The sequence below is a fragment of the Hippoglossus hippoglossus genome, chromosome 17 (genome assembly GCF_009819705.1).
Source record: "Hippoglossus hippoglossus isolate fHipHip1 chromosome 17, fHipHip1.pri, whole genome shotgun sequence".
In the NCBI taxonomy this organism is placed as follows: Eukaryota; Metazoa; Chordata; class Actinopteri; order Pleuronectiformes; family Pleuronectidae; genus Hippoglossus; species Hippoglossus hippoglossus.
Window position 1 is genome coordinate 23,725,486 of NC_047167.1, and position 22,966 is coordinate 23,748,451.

The 22,966-nt window shown below is 46.0% G+C and overlaps 1 protein-coding gene across 1 annotated transcript; it reads right to left on the bottom strand.

Moving 5' to 3' along the window:
* Nucleotides 1-22,896, bottom strand: lrrc6 (leucine rich repeat containing 6). The gene is made up of 12 exons (XM_034614281.1): nt 22,572-22,896; nt 20,396-20,563; nt 20,099-20,176; nt 19,487-19,659; nt 19,077-19,288; nt 18,256-18,441; nt 11,412-11,489; nt 10,137-10,202; nt 9,267-9,336; nt 5,707-5,802; nt 4,829-4,920; nt 1-239 (listed from the first exon to the last, which is right to left on the bottom strand). Exons 1-12 carry the CDS (start codon nt 22,579-22,581, stop codon nt 44-46), a joined length of 1,425 nt encoding a protein of 474 aa, XP_034470172.1. The 5' UTR covers nt 22,582-22,896; the 3' UTR covers nt 1-43.
* Between the last annotated feature and the right edge of the window lie 70 nt (nt 22,897-22,966).

Below are 22,966 nucleotides of genomic sequence, written 5' to 3' on the forward strand. Positions count from 1 at the left end.
GACAGGACCGAAGCTCAGTGAGCAGATGCCTCCATCTTTGATCTTATATGAGTGGGGGGACCTCGGGATCGTCCACAAACCCTTCAGAGAAGCAGCAGTGAGCGGCGGCCGCAGGCGGAGCCGCCCCGGAGGCTTCCACTGGACCTTGTTTGGTTCTGTGGCCCGGCACGATGCTGCCGAGGTCGAGGGCGGTTCGCTTGCTGGGGTCCACGTCCAGCCACTCGGGAGAGTCCGGGTTTCTGTGGGTTGAAAACATCAGGGGGTGAATGAGGTCAGAGGCAATAACATCATATTCTTTATCATGACATAAGTTAACAGAGAATATAAATGACAGGTTGGAGGGGATTGTCATGAACTTACCATGACCACTGTTAAAACAAAGAAGAATTACTTTGATATAAAAGTCCAGCAACAATAAATGTGTTGTCATTTGCTCGTGTTGGATTGAATGTGATTGTACAAGGTCAATATGGACCTGATATGTCTGATGTGTGGAACGGTTAAACCCTCACACTAGAAATATGTCTGTGCATACGTGAGTTATATCACAGACTCAAACCTACAGACACTGAGCGGTGACACAACAATTTACCACATGTCGCACAAACTATGTTTAATATCCGGGAAGCACATAAAGTCTCTGTGGGTTTAACAAAGAGATAAATTCTGCTGTCATGAAAACACCATCAGAAAGAAGCAGATCAGTGTGTGTGTGTGTGTGTGTGTGTGTGTGTGTGTGTGTGTGTGCGCGTGTGCGTGCGTGCGTGTGTGTGTGTGTGTGTGTGTGTGTGTGTGTGTGTGTGTTGTCCAAGTGTTACCAATGTTGTGGGGACCTAAATCTGTACACACATACTATGGGGAATAAAGAATACAATTCATGTTTCTATTTAACGTTTCTCTGTTAAAGTTCTATACATTTGGTTGTACTTGTATTATATATATATGTATATGTTTACATATATTTGAGCCATTTGTGTCGTTCATTCTTATTTACGCTCTGTGAACTGATCACAGTCGAATTTAAACAACTTCACTGTTTCTACATTTCAAATGTGACAATGAAACATATTTTAAAATCTGATCAAACCTTTTAAACTAGTAAAAGTATGTGACATTTACTGACGCACTGACTGTTAGAAAATCTAATTTATTTTAATTGGTTAAGTCGTTACTGCAACAGCACAAATGGACTTTGACCTTCAACCTTTTCACTGTAATAATCTTACTGCTAATTACACGTCCTGTGAGGCTGCTTATGTGTTGTATATAATGTATATATATATATATATATATATATATATATATGTGTGTCTGTGTGTATCAGTCTATCGAGTGGGCACCAAAGACAATATTAATGAAATGTGCTGACTGTCCAGGGGGAGCCTGGACATTATAATTTGATGTGGTGCACAGCAGCAGGACGCAGGAGGAGGAGCCACTTCATTTCTCTGGGGTTCTGACACTTGCTTATTGAGCGGGGAACAAAGCTGCCGAGGACACGGACCATCTTCACTCACAGGAGCTCCACCAGGAGCTCCACCAGGAGCTCCACCAGGAGCTCCACCGCGGAGAGGAGAGTTATTTTCATCACTGTCCTGTGGATCGAGGCCCGTTTCTGAACTGAAGGTTTCATAACATAACGTTTTAAGTCTTTATCGTAGCAGGGTTCATTTTTATCCCCAGCAAAGAGGTGATGGATTCACTTTGTTTGTCTGCGATGGGAATGGATCCAGTGATCATTCACTCTGGAGCAGACACGCTGCAATGGTCACACATCTGTATTTATGGGATGTGTAGTTCCTTCCCTCTCAAAACTATTATGCCACTGTATTGTACCGTTGACCTTTTCTTTATTTAATACATATATTTGTTGCTGGTCGCCCTGGTTTCGGGATTGAAACTCTTTTAAGTATTTTCTGAAACGTCAATGGACGAAATGAAAGAAAAATGTACTTCCTGATCCAGAGCTGATCTTAAGGAGGCGCTCACTGTGACGCTCTATGACATGAAACCATCAGATATAACTTGTACATATAAAAGTGAGGTTGACAAAGCCTCTGTGAGTTATTTTATAAAGAATATTTTATTTTTGAGATTGAAAACTGTCACTGATAAGCGAACGACACATTCAACAGAAAGCGAAGAGGTGAACGATATTCTCCTCCGCAGGTTTTATGCGGCCTTGGGTTCGATTCTTTAACTGACACTGACGTTAAAGAAGTTGAATATGCTACTGATGAGGGGGTGAAGATGTATGATGTGTTGGAGCCGGGTCTAAGTTTGGCTCCAACACTCATCTCAGTAACAGGCAGGTGAACTGAATCGTCAGCACTTCTCTATGGAGTCCAGATGGATGGAGTCATTAGTCCAGGGCTCCTCCACTAACGCCTGCTCTGGTTAGGAAGTCCAAAATGTCTCCCTGCAGCCGGCCACCTGAGGCAAAGGCCTGCCGGTCGTCATATCTCACAAGTAATGAGGTCTGGGGGCCGTCAACAGAGGAGCCACGTATCTGCAATTCACGTCTGATTATCACACAGAGGACATGCTGTTATAATGAGAGAGCTTCTGACTGGTAGCTGCGGCGGTGCAATATCCATGCAGCCAGTGCAGAGGTGAGGGGGATGAGGAGGATGAGGAGGATGAGGAGGATGAGGAGGTCAGGGGTTCGACAGCGAACACAGCGTTTGCTCTTAGGATGGATGATCAGGCCCGAGGAACACGATGACTGGGTCTGTGGGATACGAGTTAACTTCCCTGCAGAGGTGGGAGGAGTCGGCCTCACGTCTCTGTGACGACGGTCAAACTATGTAAACTGGCAACTATTTTGATAATCTTCAGCCATCACGCTCCTCTCCTGTGGAACACCACTGACCATCACATCCTACTTCAGGGGGCCAGAAGCCAACAGAACAAACAGAACCAACCTGGTCAGTAACTGTTAACCTGTCAGATAATACAGAAACTCACCAGCTTAACTTGATTAAACAGGTTTCAACCTTGATTGGTTTAATATCTGCCCGTGTGTAACGTCCCTCCCTGCTCTCAAGTGTGTGTGTGTGTGTGTGTGTGTGTGTGTGTGTGTGTGTGTGTGTGTGTGTGTGTTCCATGACTCTATAGGTTCATGTAAATCTACTAATGTTGACCAGATGCTGATCAGAAATGAAGGATGAACCACTGAAATGATCAGTGATCGATTTGACCTGAACAGATGTGATCACTTAGTATTAAAAAGCTCATAGAAAACACAGGATCAAATATCACAGACAACTTGAGTATTGACTTGATTTGTTTCAAAGATCTCAGAAATGTAACTTCCTATTGATTTAAAACAAGTTTTGAAAAGGTTTTGACACAAGTGATTGATCCAGAGATTGATCCAGAGATTAGTCGATCGGTGAAAGATTACTGAGCAACAACTGTCAAACGTTCTCCGGCTGATTCTCGGCTTTCAGCTTCTCAAACGTCAGGATTTCCAGTTTTCTCTCAGTTTCTTTGTTTTATTTAATTGAATCTTTTGTGGTTTTGCAGATGAAGAAAAACCCGATGATGTCACCTCTGGCCCTGAAGTCTGAATTAAACATATTTGTTACCTGATCAAATGCATCATTGAAAAATCATATTTCTTTGTGCGGCTCCAGCTCTTGAACCTGGAGCTCCTCCATCACTCTGCTGCAGGAAATATACCTCCACTGACCCTGACCTCTGACCTTTCAAAAAAAAAAAACCACTGGGGACATTCTCAAAGGCGACATGAGCTGTGAGTTTTAGATAAGGTTTGAAATTACCTTTCATGACTCACACATCATTCTGCCTTGTGTCATCAAGCACATACACTGCAAAGCCAATCATGGCCTTAGAATCTGTGGGTGAGCCCGGGGTCAAAGGTCGCCCACTTAATCATGTCCGAAAGAGGCAATAACTCAGCCGGCAGCGCTGCTCACCTGTCACCTTGCCTTGGTGCCGGAGCAGCTTAGCATTTTTATTGAATGTTTAATTTGAGGGTGCAGGATCTGGCTGCAGCTCTTCACTGTGTTGGATGAGGCCAGATGAAGGACGGCGGGCGGCTCCAGCTGATGAAATGGTAATGATGATGGTGCGGTGACGAGCGCTCGTCCAGACGGGGACAGACAACAGCACTGCAGACTAATGTCCTCATGAAGAGGGGGAGCTGCTCCGCTCAGAGCGAACTTCAACTCAGAGTCACTGATCCCTCGTCATGTCGAACCACGGACAGAGAGCTGCTGTTAATAATTTAACTGTTGATGGAGACATGAAGCCTCATCCAGAACTAATATCAGGTAACAGCATCGCCCGTGTTTCTGGATTGGCTGGTTTGAGCCCGTAGCTACATCTGAGCAGCAGAAGTGTTTTACTGCTTCTCCCAGTGTGATGCTGCCGCTCTGCTCAAGGTTATCTGTGGCCGCCACACAGTCATCAGCAGGGAGAGCGATTCAGTGAATCAACTTGTTCATATACAACAGGCCCCTGTAATGAGGACAACAGGGACCTGATAAGCCGGACGCGTGTGAATGTGTGCGTGTTCCACTCAAGGCCAAACTAAGACTAACACTGCAGTCGACTGAGACCAACACTTGACTCTGATAAACACACCGAGCTGCCTGCAGGCCACTTCCTCTCAATGGGACAAACTTATTATTTCTCCCCGTGTTATCGTCCGTTACCACAATCAACAGCCATGAAAATAGAACAGTACGGTTTTTTTACGAGACTAGAAGCAAACATGTTAATTCTCCTTCCTGTCCGAACATTATAACGACGCCTGCATCACACGCGTTGAAGCTGCCGTGGGTGTCATGGAAATCTTTACCTGTTATTGTCCTGGGGCGAGCTGCTGCATCTGTGTGGACGCACACTGGCTGGACGTGGGACGGTCTTTGACACTTTGATTTCACCTTCAGCCTTAAAGACACAACAGAGGGGGGGGGGGGGGATGTTGACTCAGTTTTTGCAAACAGCTGCTGCACTTTCTGAACTGTTTCCTGTAGATGTGGTGCAGGACGTGTCGGAGGATCATGTGAGGATCATGTGAGGATCATGTGAGGATCATGTGAGGATCATGTGAGGATCATGTGAGGATCATGTGAGGATCATCAGTGGCAGCTCTGTCTCTGCAGCATCACCTTCTGTCTGATAGCAGAGACGTTCCTTCCTCCACACCGGAGCAGAACAAACACAATCACCGCCCTGAAGTCAGTTAAATCACTGACTTCAGGCCCCCCCCCCCCTCAGTGGCTTGCTGCAGTATATGTCATGAACGCCACCTCCTCCTTGTTAGCAAATGGGACATGGACTAAACCAAAAAAAGAAGAATCAAAGTAGACCTAAAACAAATGTTTCTCTGGAGAATGTCCGTAGTTCAGAGCAGGTCTGAAAACAGCTTTAGTTAGTTTGTCACCCGAAGACTGAAACCTGAGACGTGACTGACAGCTAACACTGACTCACGATTGGTGACACGTGTTTCAGCAGAGCCACGATCACTACTGACTCCAACACAAGATGCCCAGGATGGCAGAGTTCCTACCTGAGGTGTGTTGGCTCTATTCCCCCTTTTCCAAGTCAGTCAACAATCAAACTCATTTCAATAAAGGTTAAAAAAAAAGTTTTACTTTGGCTCCTGGAGTGTTTTTGTGCACTTCTCTCCGCTCTGTAAAGTTTTGAGCCCTGCGGCCGTGTGACTGTACGTACCCGGGGCATGGTGAGGACCAGGTGTCCGCTGGTTTGAGACCTCTGAGCCGTCGAGCTGTCCGGCCTCACTTCAGCAGGCAGAACCATCTGAAATATCTGCAGAGTAAATTATTCACAGCTTTAATTAGTAAGATTAATGCTCTGATGTGGAACGACGCTGTCCTGGTGTGTCAAATGACTTTAATCATTAGCGGGTCTTTTTATAGGTACGCTTTCCAGAAAGGACTCGGGAGAGTGACCAGAATAGCTCCGACTGAGAACAGTGGCAATCAGTCACTGGAACGAAATCCTGTGAAAAGCAGAATGATCCATGTGGGAGGACAAGTTCATTTTTTAATCTACTTTCATTTGATACCAAGGGGAAATTTAGGGGAAACCTCATCAACTTCAGGCAGCGAGAAGGAAAACTGACTCAGAGTCTGATGTGATATACTGTACACACCTCACGGATGACAGTGAATTCCCTCCACTGCTCTGAATGAGTTCATGTAAAGAAGGAGTTTTAAAGGCCTGAGTTGATGCATCACTGTGTAAATCACCCCACCCGTCCAATCAGGCTGACCCCTGGCATAAAACAACCATCCATAAATACACTAACGGCTTGAAGCAGGGCCGTGACATTCAGGACTCTGGCAGCGAGGGCCGAGCAGCTCCGGACCTGCAGGGCTCTGGATTTATAACTGTATCCTGGAGGGTAAAAAAGGGGACAAACAATGACACCTCTTGGATTTATGTGAGGCCAAACAGCTGTTTAATCAGGCCTAGAGGTCGCTGTGGTCTGTTGGTGGGAGGTTAAAACCCTCCACACGCGGTGTGGCGGACTGGACGCCTGGAGGTAAACCCTGTGGCTACGATGACGTGCACAACGGAGACTCCCTTCACAATAAAGCAGATCTCGTGTGGGGATGAAACCTGACACGTGACGAACACAGCTCAGCCTCTGCTGACACCGAGTCCTCCACCTTTGGGCTGTTTCATCATGAACATCGACACTTTGGCTGGTAAACATTGGGATTTTCCACAGAGAGAATCTGTCTGGCACTGGACAGCTGCAGTTGTGGAAAATACAAAGTCACAGCTGGGAAGCGACTCCTGAGCAGGCGTAATAAACTCTGTCCATAAACGTATCAGCGTGTCCGAGTCAGATACAGGTTTGATGATTCAGCAGCTTCTGACAGCATTTCATCTGCTCTAACTCTTCATCCATCACACTGCTACCAACTCAGCAGCAGGCATCGACCCATGAATTCACAGCGAGCTGGAACCCGATGAACCACGAGCACACGTGAACAGATCATCTCATTGGGAGGCAGGAGAGAGGCAAACAGGAGGTGTGATGTTAAAGTGACCAGAGGGCCGAGTGTTCGTGGACTCCAGGGGCCGAGTGTCCGTGGACTCCAGGGGCCGAGTGTCCGTGGACTCCAGGGGGCCGAGTGTTCGTGGACTCCAGGGGCCGAGTGTCCGTGGACTCCAGGGGCCGGGTGTCCGTGGACTCCAGGGGGCCGAGTGTTCGTGGACTCCAGGGGCCGAGTGTTCGTGGACTCCAGGGGCCGGGTGTTCGTGGACTCCAGGGGCCGGGTGTTCGTGGACTCCAGGGGCCGGGTGTTCGTGGACTCCAGGGGCCGGGTGTCCGTGGACTCCAGGGGGCCGAGTGTTCGTGGACTCCAGGGGCCGAGTGTTCGTGGACTCCAGAGGGCCGAGTGTCCGTGGACTCCAGGGGCCGAGTGTCCGTGGACTCCAGGGGGCCGAGTGTTCGTGGACTCCAGGGGGCCGAGTGTCCGTGGACTCCAGGGGCCGAGTGTCCGTGGACTCCAGGGGGCGAGTGTTCGTGGACTCCAGGGGGCCGAGTGTTCGTGGACTCCAGGGGCCGAGTGTCCGTGGACTCCAGGGGCCGAGTGTCCGTGGACTCCAGGGGCCGAGTGTCCGTGGACTCCAGGGGCCGAGTGTCCGTGGACTCCAGGGGCCGAGTGTCCGTGGACTCCAGGGGCCGAGTGTCCGTGGACTCCAGGGGCCGAGTGTTCGTGGACTCCAGGGGGCCGAGTGTCCGTGGACTCCAGGGGCCGAGTGTTCGTGGACTCCAGGGGCCGAGTGTTCGTGGACTCCAGGGGCCGAGTGTTCGTGGACTCCAGGGGGCCGAGTGTTCGTGGACTCCAGGGGCCTTGTCTACAAAAGAAGGGTTCACTCTCCTGCGGACCAAGAGGTTTCTCTGGTGAATCGTGCCTCAAGTGATGAGAGGAGGTGTGAAGGAAGACAGACTGTGTGGTGGCACAGCAGTGATGTCATTAATTAAAGTGAATGAGTGGCAATGTGCTGCTGTTGATGCAGTGAGTGAGAGTGAATACGACAGAGGCGCAGTGTTGTGCAAGATATTATTAAAAACTATTAACCACTCAGTTATGTAACTGTTGTTTTTTTACTATATCACCGTCATTTGCTTTCACGTGTCTCTTACAGTTGATGGTTCTTATGGATCAGTGTCGCGTGAGCAGAAATAACGCTGTTGCTTTTAATGTTAATGATGGAGTGGATCAGAAATCTGAATCAATTCATCTCCTCACATCAGCATCGCCAAAATGTTTGTATGCATAAGTTAACGTTTGTGCACATTCTCCCGTCAGGTTTGTTTTTCTAGATCCTAACGTTTGCGTGAGAGTGAAGTCTTGATCATATCAGAGATCAAGCTCCACTGTTTAGCTCTACCTTTACTTCAAGAGCAAAACGGTGAGAGTACCTGCTGTTCACATCTTATCGTCTGGTTTCTGTCTCAAACCCTCATCACGGTTCAGAGAGCATTGACAAACACTTGTAGTGCAATGAGTGATAAATGAGCAGGAGGCTGACGGGACGATTCTATGTTGTGTAAACAGTACGTGGAGGCAGATGGTTCATCCTGCCGTGTGATGTTAACACTGGGCTGTGTGCCTGCTGCCGCCTGCAGACGGGAGGAGAAGATCTCTGACTTGTCGGCTACATCGACACCTCGCAGTGAGACATCAGAGCTGGGTTGTACGAGCGTCACTGAATGTGACGCTGTGTGTTTCTGCAGGAATTAGAAACCAACACGACCCGAGAGAAACACAATACAAAGCCACTCATCAACAGCGTTTGCAAAATATATCAAATATAACACTGACTGGTTCTGATGGTCTGGGCTAAACGCAAGTTTAACATGAAATATTTCCTTGGCAACTACTGCCGCAGTGCCTTTGAGCAAGGACCGTCATTGGCTGACAGCAGCGGTCTGTGGTTAAATGACACAGCTTGCAGTGTGTGGGGGATCAAACTGAGCCTGCAGCTTCTCCTGAAGAAATGAAGGCCTCTCTGAAACGTGGGTCGGTTCTCACCAGCAGAGATTTCTCTTTATTTATTTTATTGGTGTTTAATATTCTGAGATGCTCCATCAGAACTGATTCAGCACAAACTGACTGGAAATAACTCGGTGATGGAAATTATGTCAACAAAGATTTAAGAAGTGTCTAAATCAGTGTTGAGGAAAACACAAAAAGATGTTCCAACTGAAAACAAAGGTCAACGTCTGCTCTGACGGCGGCGCACCGTACCTTTCCTCTGACGCTGACTCTGACGTACGTCGGCTGAACATCCACGTCCACGAGGGAGGTGTCCATGTGTCTGTGGAGGAGGGAGGCGGAGGTCCAGGTCAGTTGTATAAAGACACACAGGCACACCTGTATCTGTCTATGAGGAGCAGGCTGATTGGACCTGGGCTCGAACTACACAAACTTCCTGTCTAAAAGCATCGGCCTCAGAGACTGAGTACGAAATGCAGCGAGGGCTTGAAATGGTAAAAACAGGAATGAGGCAGCATGCTGCACCATATCTGTGCAAGTTTGGGACTTTTCACTTTAATTGGTTCCCTTTCTTCATGTCCCGCTGATATCATTCTGCAGGATCCACTTACAGTATGAATGAGAGGTAATTTTCAAATAGTTAACTGACTCTTTTTTATGCAAAGTAACGAGTAACGACAGACTTTAATAACTGAAAATTACAAAACTGTTAAGATGGGATCTGCAAATGAGGAAACTTGTTTAGAACGACAAACGTTTTCAAACTCGATTTGATGCAGCTCCACGTCAGTTTTACACAATCTACATGATAATAATTTTTCATATTTCCTATGTTAATATTGTATATTTAATTATTTATTAGAAGCATAATTCTATGTATTGTTATCTATTTTATAATTACATGTACGGCAGCTAGTGACAAACTTTAACCTTTAAATTATTGAACAAAATACCATCTATTAATAAACCTGCAGACTATTTCATGTCTAAATACAGATGGAAAACTATAAAATGATAAAAATCAGGTGACAAACAAACAGGCGTTTGTTTGTGAAACCCAGTAAATGTCTCCTGAAAGGATGTTTGTATAAAGAGCTGTTGAGAGTTGGGTCTGGTTCCTACCTGTACACAGCCAGGTCTAAGACGACAGTGTTGTTCTGTTCGTCTTCAGTTAGACAGAAATCCAGCCTGAACACGAACACAGAGCAGAAGAGTCCAGACATTAAAGACAAGTCAACGTCTCAAGACTTCACAGGACTCGGCTTCACGGGCCCCCGATGAACAGGGACCAATGTTAACATCCCTGATGTGTTGACTGTGAAGTGAAGCACGTGGTCGCGTCTCCCAATCCAGCACCAGGCTGCTAACACGACAACCACCCAGCAGCTGGGAGATTGTTCCTCGCCTCGCCATCCGAGCGGTTTGACCGAGCGCTGAACGAAGTAATATAACAAATATATTACAGATGTGAGGGGAGATTGAAAGACTGGGAAACCAATTAGCTCTCCGCTGTGTTCGCTGAGTGGAGGTCGATCTCCCCCTCAGTCAATCAAACGTACTGTGACACTGCGACCACACAAACCCGCTGACGAGCTGTGATTGTGTTATTGAAACTGACTCAGTGAGTTAAATCTCACTTTAGAAGTTGGATCTGATCAGTTTGGATTTAATTCGTTATTTGATGAAATGAAAACAGGCTGAGAAGTCATGATTGACAGCTGAGACCGACTCAGGATTGGTCAAGTGCGTGTATGGGCGGGACCTGGATACCACGGCTCCTCTCCCTGATCACGACTGAACAGACTCTAAATGACGTCCTCACCACAAGATGGCCGCGTTCGAAACCCAGATACTTCGGCTTCATGTCTGAACAACGGGAGGAAGTGAAGACGTCCATCTTCATTTACTGTCATTGATCGTCTTCATGCAGAGTCGGCATTTCCCACAGAATTCATTCAATCCATGGCAGTAGCCGATGTGCACGTGAGCACCAACTTTGTGACTTTCTGCATGGACGGTAATAATTTTATAAACGACAGCAGCACGAGTGAGCATGCAACAAATTGTTCTGCACACAGCTACTCAGTGCAGCAACAGACCGAAAAGTTAGAGATCGCTCATGTTATTATGAGAAGTGCAACAAATTATAATATGTCGCCGCCATAGTTTAGATAATTAATGAGAAAACCAACATTATCTGGCAACCCATGCTACAGTGAGGGCTTCGTGTGAGTGTTTGTGTGGCTGTCATGTTCGGTACATGTGATACTTCAGCAGATTTCAGCAGGAAAGTCAAACACGAGACGGACACGGTGATGAATCTACAGAATAAAGTCTGGGAATTAAGAATACACTTTTCCTTAAACACTTAAAATTGACATGCGACTGTGTTCGTACTTTGGCTCGTTGACGTTCATGACTCGTCCATCAGCGGTGATCAGGGTCCTCGAGGCCTTCGGCTGCTTCTCCTTCACCCTGCAGAAAAAAACAGCACAGTGTAAGTGTGTGTGTGTGTGTGTGTGTGTGTGTGCGTGTGCGTGTGTGTGTGTGTGTGTGTGTGTGGACTGACAGACGACAGCAGCAGAGTTATGGGGTCTGTGGGTGAAGGAGAGAACCACCTCCCCCTCCAGGAGGAGCATCCATAAAGACGGAGGGGACAGATGAGTGTACTTGTGTGTTACTGTCGGACAGACACACACAGTGTGAAGCCACAAACAGGAGACTCCGCCTTTGCAGCAGCTTCCAAATAAAAAAACGAACATTTTAAATACAAGTTTGTCAAATTTGACCAAACCAAGCCAGTATAGGTGGTGAACTCCTCCATGTGAGCAGAGGGGACATGGACCAAACTGTCAATGTTTGTAAAGATGTTTCTGTCGTTTCAGCTCGTTCTTCTCTCTCTGATGTTTGTTCAAGTGTTTCTGATCAGTTGGGTTTGAATCAGTTATTTGATGATATAAAACCAGGCTGAGACGTGATGATTGACAGCTGATTGACAGTCCTGACTCAGGATTGGTGGAGTGTGTGTGTGACCTGGACCTTGACTCTACGATCACTACTGCTCAGACTCTGACTCTATTATATAAAGTTATTTTTTCTGGATAGTGGGAGGAAGAGGATCCAGTTTTTTACTAATAGTCTATGATCTGTGTGTGACAGGCTCATATCAACAGATTTGTATTGTCGTGTTCTACCCAGGAGCACCTTGAGGGGGGGTCCCTTGGCTGGAAGTGAATACACCTTTAATACACTAACAAAATAAAATGGGTGGTCACAGGAAAAAGACAGCAAAGGGTTAGGGTTAGTTAGTTGTTAAGACAGCAAAAACAGTTCTAAACTACTCAGATGCAGTGTGTTTGTAAAGTGAAGCCACCTGCACCTCTGAGGCCGAGGCTTGACTGTGCTCTCATTACCATCTGCTGCACAACCAGCCACTCCATCAGCCACATGAAGCCGGCCCTGACACAAACACTCACACTGCACATACGTCCGTCCATTAAGCCCGATGAGCAGCCGATGAATGAGCTGGCTGTGGAGGCGGGTGAGCTCTCAGCGCTCTGCTGGGGGTCAGGCGTCACAACCTCCGCAGCCGTACATCAGCTCGGCCGAGGACGAGCGTGACGTCGGAACAGCCTTCAATCTGCTGAGCTCAAGGAAGCTGAGTTCGTGTTGGTGTTGGTGAGGTGGGCTGCAGAGAGCCCAGCGATGAGTGTAAGTGGGGGTGTGGGGCCCAGTGGTATTAACACTCCATTACCAGGGTGGTCGTAAATGTTACAGTCAAACACTGATCTGCACGATAACGTGGATTCATTCAGAACAAGACACCTCCCCCATCCTGAGTCAACGGGTTCGTGTCTTTCATAGTAACAAGGGAGAATTGTAGAAGGGTTTTTATTATCTTGCTGCTAATGTGCCAACACCTGAGTGGTGGAATCGGGGCGGTTGTGGCTGAGGGGTAGAGCGGTCGTCCTCCAACCAGAAGGTTGGTGGTTCAGTCCTCAGTCTTCCTCATCTGCATGCCGAAGTGTCCTTGGGCAAGATACTGAACCTAAACAGCCCCTCGTAGATGTTGAATGCACTAAATGTAAGTTACTTTGGATAAAAGCATCTGCCAAGTGACATGTGATGTAATCACCTCTGCCAAGGAGGTTATGTCTGTTTGTGTGTTTGTGTGTTTGACAGCTACACAATCACTACTGAACAGATTTCAGGAAGGACGGATCTCGGGTCAAGACAGAACTCATGTCACGTGGTGCATGTGCGTTGGGGATGAGTGGGGGTGCGGTGGAGGCCAAGTATCCACTTGAAAAGATCAACTGCATCACTCTGCCTCTGCATTCAAACAGCAGCTTCTCCTCCCGTGTCACATCCTGTTGACTCGTCAAGGTCAGCGTGTGGCTCTCTGCTTTATAAAACCCTGTTTAAAGGGTGTGTGTGTGTGTGTGTGTGTGTGTGTGTGTGATGGGGCATCTATCAAACTGCCGAGTCATGAAGACATCAGTGGTGACAGCTCCACTGCTGGTTTCTGAGGGGAGGACGATGTGTTCAGACAGCGTTCAGTTAGCCCCGTTCACAGTCCAGTCAGCAGACAGGCAGAGCTCCATCAGGAGGTGCTGGAGACACAGAGCTCAACGAGACAAAGGAGCAAACTCCCCCAGCTGATGGACACCATGAGATGTGACAGGCAGATCATCTGATCGTTTTAATAATGAAAGCACTGATTCACTGCAGCTCTGTCGGACAGCGAGTTGTTGCCTCCTGTTCCCAGTGATTGCAAGTTGTTGTGAGAATCTGAGCTCCTCTTAACGACGATGCTGAGAGAAGAGCGAGTGTTAGGGGGGGGAGTATGGATCATGTGATCAGATGGAGCCAGTAGCTGCAGTGGTTGAGTTGCTGCCGCCCAATCAGGAGACTGGTTGTCGGACAGGAGATGCAGCCCTAACTGAAAGCTCTTTGACGAGGATGTGAGGTTTTTATTTGAGTTTTTATGGTTTGTCGTTAATCTCCACTGCGACTGTGTTGTTCTGTCAACAAATAGCTCTGATTAAAATCCAAGGAAATCAAGCTGGTCTCGTTTAAGCAACACGCCAGATATTACACAACGAAGACAACTCTAAATACACTTCTCCCCCGTCCATCTCATCCGTGCATGTTAATTAACTGCATCCATTTATCCATGTCTCAGTTTTCCTCCAGCCTCAAGCTTTGGCGACGTTTTGAGGTTCAGCCCTGCGACGGCAGGTTGGAGCTACTGTTCGTCCAGTGTGACTCCACCTCTCAGAGGAGCAGAGCAGCCATTAAACACAGAACTGTCTCCTGGCTGACCTCATCACAGAATCCACACCAGGAGCAGGAAATTCATCTTTACTGACAATCCAATGACGGCACGACTGCATGCATCAAGTCAGCGCCAAGTGACGGCCGCACTGGGGGAAAAACTGCAACACCATATCCCCCTGGTTTTCTGCCTGGACAGCACACAGGCCGGGCATCTTTTAATAATATAGATAATATGGATTAGGATGCCAACTGCCACTGAGTGGCGCCGCAACCCTGAATTTACCCAAATCAAGTTTATCCAGAGCATAACCATACTTCTTATCAAGAGAAAGCGATTTAGTTGAGGGTGAGTTGTGTCTGGTGAATTTAAAAGGTTGAATTCCTTTTCCACACAGAGATTCAGACAACATTCCTGTGCACAAAAAAGATGTAAATAAACCGGGTGTGAGCCACAGCAGAAGCAGGAAGACACATCCAGCTGCAGAAGCTGATTCAACCTCACGGAAACACAGGCAGCGACATCTTCAGGCCAATGAGAGAGTTTCCTGTGGGCAGGAGATTGAGCAGCGATGAGAGCACGGACTCAGCAGGACACTTACACAGTGTTCGTCATATATCGCTCAGCTATTTATGCCTGCATGGCTGGAGGTGTTATGAAAACGCTGTGAGTCAGCAGAGCGAGCAGGGGTCAGCGGGTCAGAGGAGGCAGAGGTGGATTTCTAATACGACAGAAGAATGAAAAAGTAAAAGAGATCTGTCACATGTACGGAAAAACATTTCTACTGCTGCAGATTGTTTGATCAAGACTTTACTGAGAAGCTGATTCTGATCTTATTAAAATGATTTCTTTGATTTATATTTGATCCTCTGTGGCTTCATTTCTTAAATGAATCATATGAATTCACTCAGTGGTGAACTGTGGACTATTGTTGAGATGTACTGGGTTTCAGTGTGGTTCATAACAAATGGAGTCAGAAACCTGTAACTGAGATGTGTAGCTGAGAATCGTAATGTGGCCTCAGAGACTGTTGGTGGAGGTACGTGTCCTACTGAGGGACATTTCTTGAGAAGGAATCTGTCTCTTTTGGTCCATGGAGACGTTGTCCTATTTTGCGCCGTGAGGACATTGCACCTCTGATAATCCTGCTCCTGTCATTCATACTTTCTGTCTTGCTGAGTGTGAGCGGCAGCAGGAAATGAGCGTTTTATCTGCAGTTGAAGATTAAAGCAGGTTTTCCACCCACATGACCACTGAACTGCGAAGCCACATGTATTTCCAGATAAGCGTGTGTTTAACGAATCGCTGCTCTGTCCTCCAGCGGACGGACCCTCAGCAGAAGTGGACAGTCTGTCCAGTGACCAGAGGGCTGATGGTTTGATAATCACACCCAGCAGGAGGGTGAATCCCCCTGTGAGCTGGATGCTGCTATCACTGTCAGAGTGCCCTTGGACGGAGCCGAGCACTGGACCGACCCTGAAGTCCCGGAGGAGCTGGATGAGTGTAGGAGGCTGCACGTGTTTATTATTCTGGAGATGTATCACACGCCAGGTTTATCTGTCCGCTCTTTAATCACGGTGACAGTCATGGCCTCGCGACGCCCACATCCGAACAGTGACAAACCCAAACTCAGTGACGACAACGACCAACACTTAGGAACAACTAAGAGGAACTCTTCATCACGCAGTGTGTGGTGTGTAGCTGCTGGCGTCTCCTCGTCAGTTCACTGTCTCACAGCCGCCGGCTGAAAGCACTGGTCTGACACAGAGGAGAAAAGTGTGTGTGTGTGTGTGTGTGTGTGTGTGTGTGTGTGTGTGTGTGTGTGTGTGTGTGTGTGTGTGTGTGTGTGTGTGTGTTACAGCGAGAGCGACTGCACAGCCAGAACTGGATGTGCAACACACACACCCCATTAACACCCCGGCAAGAGGGTCACTGCAAGGGTGAGCGTTAATTAGAGACATGGCGGGAAACTTAATGAGACTTGATCAAATCCTTTGTCGACTCACTCTGAGCCACGCTGCGCCTCGTCACTAACGTGCAGATTTGCTGAGGAGAGCGTCAGTCGTGACCGGCGATGAGTTCACATCATGTGTCGTACATAATGTCGGGGTCAGACGCCGCGGCCCAGAAGACGTTGGGCATCGGGCGGGTTCGGAAACGATCAACGGCCATTGAGTGAAACGTTCGCTCGTTTGATATCACGTAGTGTGGCACAACAAGTCTTTCTTTATTCTCTTTATTCTAAGAGATGAAGCCGTGCACAGATGTAAACACGAAGAATGATGTTGCTGGTGTCCCATGGTGGAAGTGTCTCTGCAGACGATATGTGTGTCCTTGTCCCTGAAATCACCTGTAACCGCTTCCTTTCTGCTTCCTTTCTGCTTCCTTTGTGCTTCCTTTCTGCTTCCTCCCTGCTTCCTTTCTGCTTCCTTTGTGCTTCCTTTCTGCTTCCTTTCTGCTTCCTTTCTGCTTCCTCTCTGCTTCCTTTGTGCTTCCTTTCTGCTTTCCACACATAAAAGTGATGTTTTATTTATGAGCTCTAAGGCTGGTTGGACGTAGGGCCACTCAGGTCTGATTCTGAGGCTGGTTGGACGTAGGGCCACTCAGGTCTGATTCTGAGGCTGGTTGGACGTAGGGCCACTCAGGTCCCTTGAGACGCTGCTGTCAGTGAGCACAGCATCAGGTTTCAGAGGTCAGCCACCAGGAAACACATTCATTCATCTGACTTTGATTTGTTCCATGTTGTTTCATAGTTGAACCGCAGTCAGCACACCTCATCACAGCCTCAGTAAATCACTCAGAATTATTGGCGCCCTCGAGCTCGCCCGCTGACTCGTTAGTCACGAAAAGGAAACGTCAGAACTGAAACGTCTCTGACCCTGTGAACCGGCAGCAGCTGATCGCAGCAGCGACAGGTGAACGTGGACTGAGGGACCTGTGGACGCAGCCTCATCTGTCCTGCTAATTGTTGTGTCAGCCATGACCGTTATCAATCTTGTACCGAAAACAAATCAGACTGAGCTCCGCTGGGTTGTCGTCACGGTGACTGATCGATTTGCTCCCCTGGTGATTGGCTGAGGGATCTCCTGCAGCCTCAGCACATCTCAGGGTCGAAGTCAATGAAAAATTGTTAAATTCCTAAATTGAGTCACTGAGCTACATTACACTACATGGCCAAAAGTATGTGGACAGCTCTCATATTCTATATTCTTCTGACTTTGTGTCAGACGTTAATTTGTTCATCTTCATAGACAAACCCAAACCAACCCAAATTTGAAATTAGTTATTCTGCTGATTATTTTCATTATTCCTCTTTATTTATTCGTTTTATTTAATTAGTAAATTATCATTCATTAACCTTTATTTCTACATTAAAATTACTTGTTTTATTTGAACAACAGTCTCATGACAAAGTAGACAGCAAATTATAACATCTGATAATCTTTAACCCGCAAATTAAATCGATTATCAAAATAGATTGATTGATTGATTGATTGATTGATTGTCATTGTGGCTCCAGTTGGAAAGAACTTGAAGTTTTTCTGTGTCTGAGTCGAGGATCCAAAGACAGAAGGTGTCGTGTTTTTCACAAACTCTAAACTCTAAACAAAGTTTGAGGTTTTTCATAATGAGATCAATTGATTTGAGTCTTTTCCTTTATATTACAATAAACAGATATAAACGTAACTGTCCTGCTCAGAGTCGTCCTCTGCTCCGTCCTCAGTCAGGAGGACATCAGGATGTCAGTCCACTAAAGCGTCCTCATACTTATGGCCGGTGTGTTAGTAAGTTTTGCTCTGAGCCTCACGCTGCCTGTGCTGGATGATGACCTATGTTACACTGACCTCTAGTGGCCGAAATAGTAAACTGCAGAGTCAAAATACCTCAAAGACTTTGACCTCTGACATTGTGACTGATGCACAATCACTGATCTTGAATCAGATCAACTTCATAAACACCTACTTCTCCTTCGCCCTCCTCTTCTCCTCCAGGTGGCGATGAGTCTCCAGGCGAGACTCGGGGGTGAACGAACACGGCGTGTGCCAGAACTCCTTCTCCTGCTGCTCCTCATCCAGGTCGGGGGTCGTCGCCCGCTGCTTTGTGTTCTCCTCCACCTCCTGGCTCTCCTCGTTCTCCTCCACCTCCTGGCTCTCCTCGTTCTCCTCCACCTCCTGGCTCTCCTCGTTCTCCTCCACCTCCTGGCTCTCCTCGTTCTCCTCCAGCCGTCGACTACAAAGACAGAAAAGACTCAGTGACTTCAGGTCGACACTCGGAGCAGAGACATTTTGAAATAAAGCTGCAGTTATTTGACTGCTTCCTCTCGTTGAGATAAGTATATCTGCTCTCAGGTGACAACTAACAAAGAGCTTTTCATTCAGCTCACTTACAAAATAATCTGAGACTAGTTTTACTTGAACAAAACCCGTTTCTTTCCATCTTTGTCGATTCTCTTCTTCTTCTTGTTTGTATTTTGTTTTGTATTTCATGAGGATTTATGGAACAAATTAATAATGGAGAAAATTATGAGGAGATTAATTGATAATCAAAACTACATTTTGTTTTACTTATCCTGTTAAATTAAATTAAATTTGTATTATACAGTGACCTTATTGTGGTATAATAGTGGTACTGATACTTGATAAAGTACTGAGGTCAGAGTTTGATTCCTCTCGTATGATTCAAACCCTGAATCCAACATTTCTTCTGTTTTTCAAACTTTCCCAGGCTGCAGCGACTCCTCCTGCTCAGAACAATGACTTTGACAGGATGTTGTTTGTTCTCACCCTGTGTTGGTGTTCGAGCTGCCGTCGAAACCTCCTCTCCTCTCCTTGTTTCCTTTCTCCTCTCCTGCAGCCTTCCTCTGCACCTCCTCCTTCTCCTCGGCTCTCCTCCTCAGGAATTCTTTCTCCTGCTCTAACACTCGTCTCTTCACCTCCTTCAGTCCCTGTGAGGATCGAATCCTCTCCGATCGGCTGATCTCCGTCCCGTCCAGAGACTGAGGACAGAGTCAGGCAGCGTCTTACACCAGGACAGGCCCAACAGATTTCCAACCACCTGCTGTTTAATTCATTTTATCACCAATTTTGTTTCTTATTATGTAGCTATTGGGGGGAGGGAGAGTTCATCCATCAGGACGCCTGTCTGATGTTCGGGGACTAAATTCCAGGCTGTTGATCTGACGCAGTAAAGTTACCTTGAGTTGTGGCAGAGAGGAAACCAGGAACTGTCTGTAGCCCTCGAACTCGGTGCAGGGGTTCCCGACCAGAAACAGCTCCCTGAGGTGGATGTTGTGTCTCAAAGACTCCGCGCTGCTCAAACAGCCGATGAAGTTCACCGTCAAGTCCAACTTCTGGAGGCTCTCGCAGCCTGAACACAACAGAAGCCGTGTGGACACGTTTGCCGGCAAAACTACAATTTAATCTACATTATGTTTTTTATTGGTTCAACACAATTGATTAGTTAACAGAAAATGATGTAACCGGTGAACATAGACTGCAAATAAAGATGGACGACACTTCTCCGACTCCTCCCACTATCTGCAAATGAAGCCAAAATATTCTGGATACGAACTGACTCCTGATTGGCACACGATCAGCCAATCAGGAGTCAGTCTCACCTGTCAAACATCAGTGAGATAAGAACGACCTGAAATAACAGAATCCATCTTTGACAAACATTTATTTAACGTCTACTTTGATTTTTTACTTTGGTCCATATCCCATCTGCCGCCAGATCATAAATTTCAATGAAATATAATCACAGTTATCTTTATCCAAACACCTTACTCTCTGTTTTTCATACTAACCTTCGAGGTTTTCAATGACTTCAATGTTGTTCAAAGCCAAATTCAAATACTCCAGTTTCTTCAGGCGACTGAGATTCTCTACATGAACAAATAATAAGTAAGACGTGGAAGAAATTTCAAAACAAAACATGTCAGAGTGTCTGTGAATTAAACAATCAGGTTATCTCCGTTACAATCAATCTGACTGCTGATTCAATGTAGATGAAATTTAAATATTTCAACATTGAACAAATTTCAATGTTGTAATGCTGCATATAGATGTCACCATATCAGAGGGCGAGGTGTGTGATGTCTCACCCATCCTGGAGACCAGGTTGTTCTGCAGGTAGAGGATCCTCAGGTCCCTGCACCACCTGTCCAGGTGCTCGATCCTCTCGATGTCCTGCTGATGCAGAGAAACCTCCTCCAGAGAGAAGATCTCACAGTCGTTGTGCTCAGCTCGCCGCCGCACCATCTCCTCTGTGACTGGACGACAAAACACTCACATGCATCAGCTATGGAAACCGGAAACAACCACAGGTGCAGAAACCACCACCGACATTAGGAGGGAAGAGGAGTCTGCTGTCACATGACCATCACTGCTCCAGATGTTAAACTTCATTAAAAACTCTTTTGGGTTGTCAGTGTCTTTCCTCCTCAGGGGCCCTCAGGCTCAATCCGATGATCCATTTCCAGATGATCTCCTTTTAACTGATCTCTTGTTTTTAAAACTGATGTTGTGTTGTCATTAATTCTGGTTATTTTAATTGTCATGCTCTGATCTGTCTAATCTGACAATCTGCTGTTCTATGTTTCTTGTTAATACTCGTTGGATCACTGTGCAGTAAAGATGGAGATAAATGTGATGAGTCAGGCAGCGGGGGGGGGGGGGAGTTCTGGGTGAAGTTATCTGGGCTTTAACAGCATGAATAGTTATATAACGTCACTGTTGGTGGCGCTATCACTATCACTACATACGGACTAATAGATCGGTTCAGGTCAAAAACCAAAAGTTTTGATCATCACAAATCCTTACTTTAATTCTTCCTTTATTACTTTTTGAATGAAATAAATTTTTGTCTCACTGCCCTTCTAATACACAACATGGGTCAAAAGTGACCCGTATTCATTTCCAGTTATCTCATGCATGAGTGATTCTTTGCTATATGTTTGCGATAAATGTATTTTATCATTTAATATTCTAAGTATTCATTAAATATCTTGTTTTTGATTAACACAAATCATATTTTTCCTTTCTTACTTTATAAACAAATGTAAATTGTGTATTTCTACATCACTTTTTCACACATGGGTCCAAATGACCAGAACAGTATGAATTCACTACAGAACACCTGCCATTCCTTTCACACAGCTGCTTCTGCACATCTGATGCATCTTATTTTACATCCATTACTAGTGAGAAAGAGAAATATGTACAATATTAACTAGCTGTTAGCCAACTAGCTTATCTTCTGGACTGATTGATATGCTTTTGAAAATATGCTTTTGATTTTCTTTATCCAGAGTGTTAGTCTGGCTGGTCCCAGTCATTTCAGACTTACTGAATGTCATAAAGATGCTGGATGAGGAACAGGAGGAGGAAGAGGAGGAGCCAATTCTTGGTCTGGATTCTGAGTCTGAAATCTCTGAGGATCTGGACTATGTTCCACAGGATCAAGCTGGAGTTGTGGGTGAGTCCTGGAATCCAGCTCTCCTGAATGAAGAAGGCTCCTTTGATGACATGAATGACTTTTCTTCCGTGACATCAAAGGAGCCTTCTCCTCAATGAAGAAGGAAGAATAAACTATAATAGAATATAGCAGAGAAACACTCGTGCATGAAATAACACAGGAACTGCACACAGGTCACTGTTGACCCAAGTTGTGCATGAGAAGTGGTTTGCATAGCTTGTGTATCAAAGGGTTAACATATTCAGAGTAATCGGTTTTTGATGGCTTGAACATACTCGAACATTCACCAAACTCCGCGGGCGCATCAGGCCTGGTGAAAATGTACATCTTCTGTGGTAATTGGAAATGCTCGTGGCAAAATGGCTCAACAGCGCCCCCTAAAACGCAGCAATTCTGTCTGGTTTAACCGATCTTCACGAATCTGGTACACACGTGGATCATGGGGGAAAAAAGTCCCGCCAGCAATTTGATTAACGCAACAGGAAGTCGGCCATTTTACACAAGAGGTTCAAATATTACAGACTGTGCCATTATGTACAAAATAAGGTTTTCAATTCAAAAATCAGACTACAACAGTAAGTCTATGACCGTGGCCAGAGCTCTCCACACTGATTTGACATTCATTCAGTTTAGACTTCTGTGCTGCTTAAAAGGACAAACTCTGAATATAACCTTTACTGTATCAAGGTGGCCCCACCTGGCCCCACCTGGCCCCCCTTAGCAGCGCCATTGCTACAAACACATCGTATATCTAAGTTAAATTAAAAGTGATTCATCTGTTTTACGAAGAGTTTTTAACTTACTGTGAACCATCTTCTTCCGTTTGTTAGCCGTTACCGTGGAAACCGACCTGGTGCTGCGTTCAGGTGCTGTAGGAAACTACTAAACACGTCAAATCTCAGTACAAACAACAAAATACAGCTATTTGAGGTTATTTCAATCACTTGTGTTATAATGCAAATTGTATGTTTCTTATTGAGCTGTGTACTTTACAGTGTAAATTATATTGGAAAATGAATTTATTAAATTTGTTTCTATTTTATTTGATCCTATTTTATGTCTTATCTTATCTTGTTGTATTTGTATCTGATGTTATCTTATTTTACCTTATCGTATTTTATCTTATCCTCTTATCTTACTTTATCTTATCGTATCCTATCTTAGCTTATTTTGTCTTATATTATCTTATCATATCTTA

Excerpts from the sequence above, each read along its gene's own strand:
- lrrc6 (XM_034614281.1), bottom strand. Across the intron at positions 19,289-19,486 it reads CCTCTCTGCCACAACTCAAG|TCTCTGGACGGGACGGAGAT; the intron begins GTAACTTTACTG and ends CTCTGTCCTCAG. Across the intron at positions 240-4,828 it reads TCGCCCCAGGACAATAACAG|AAACCCGGACTCTCCCGAGT; the intron begins GTAAAGATTTCC and ends TTCAACCCACAG.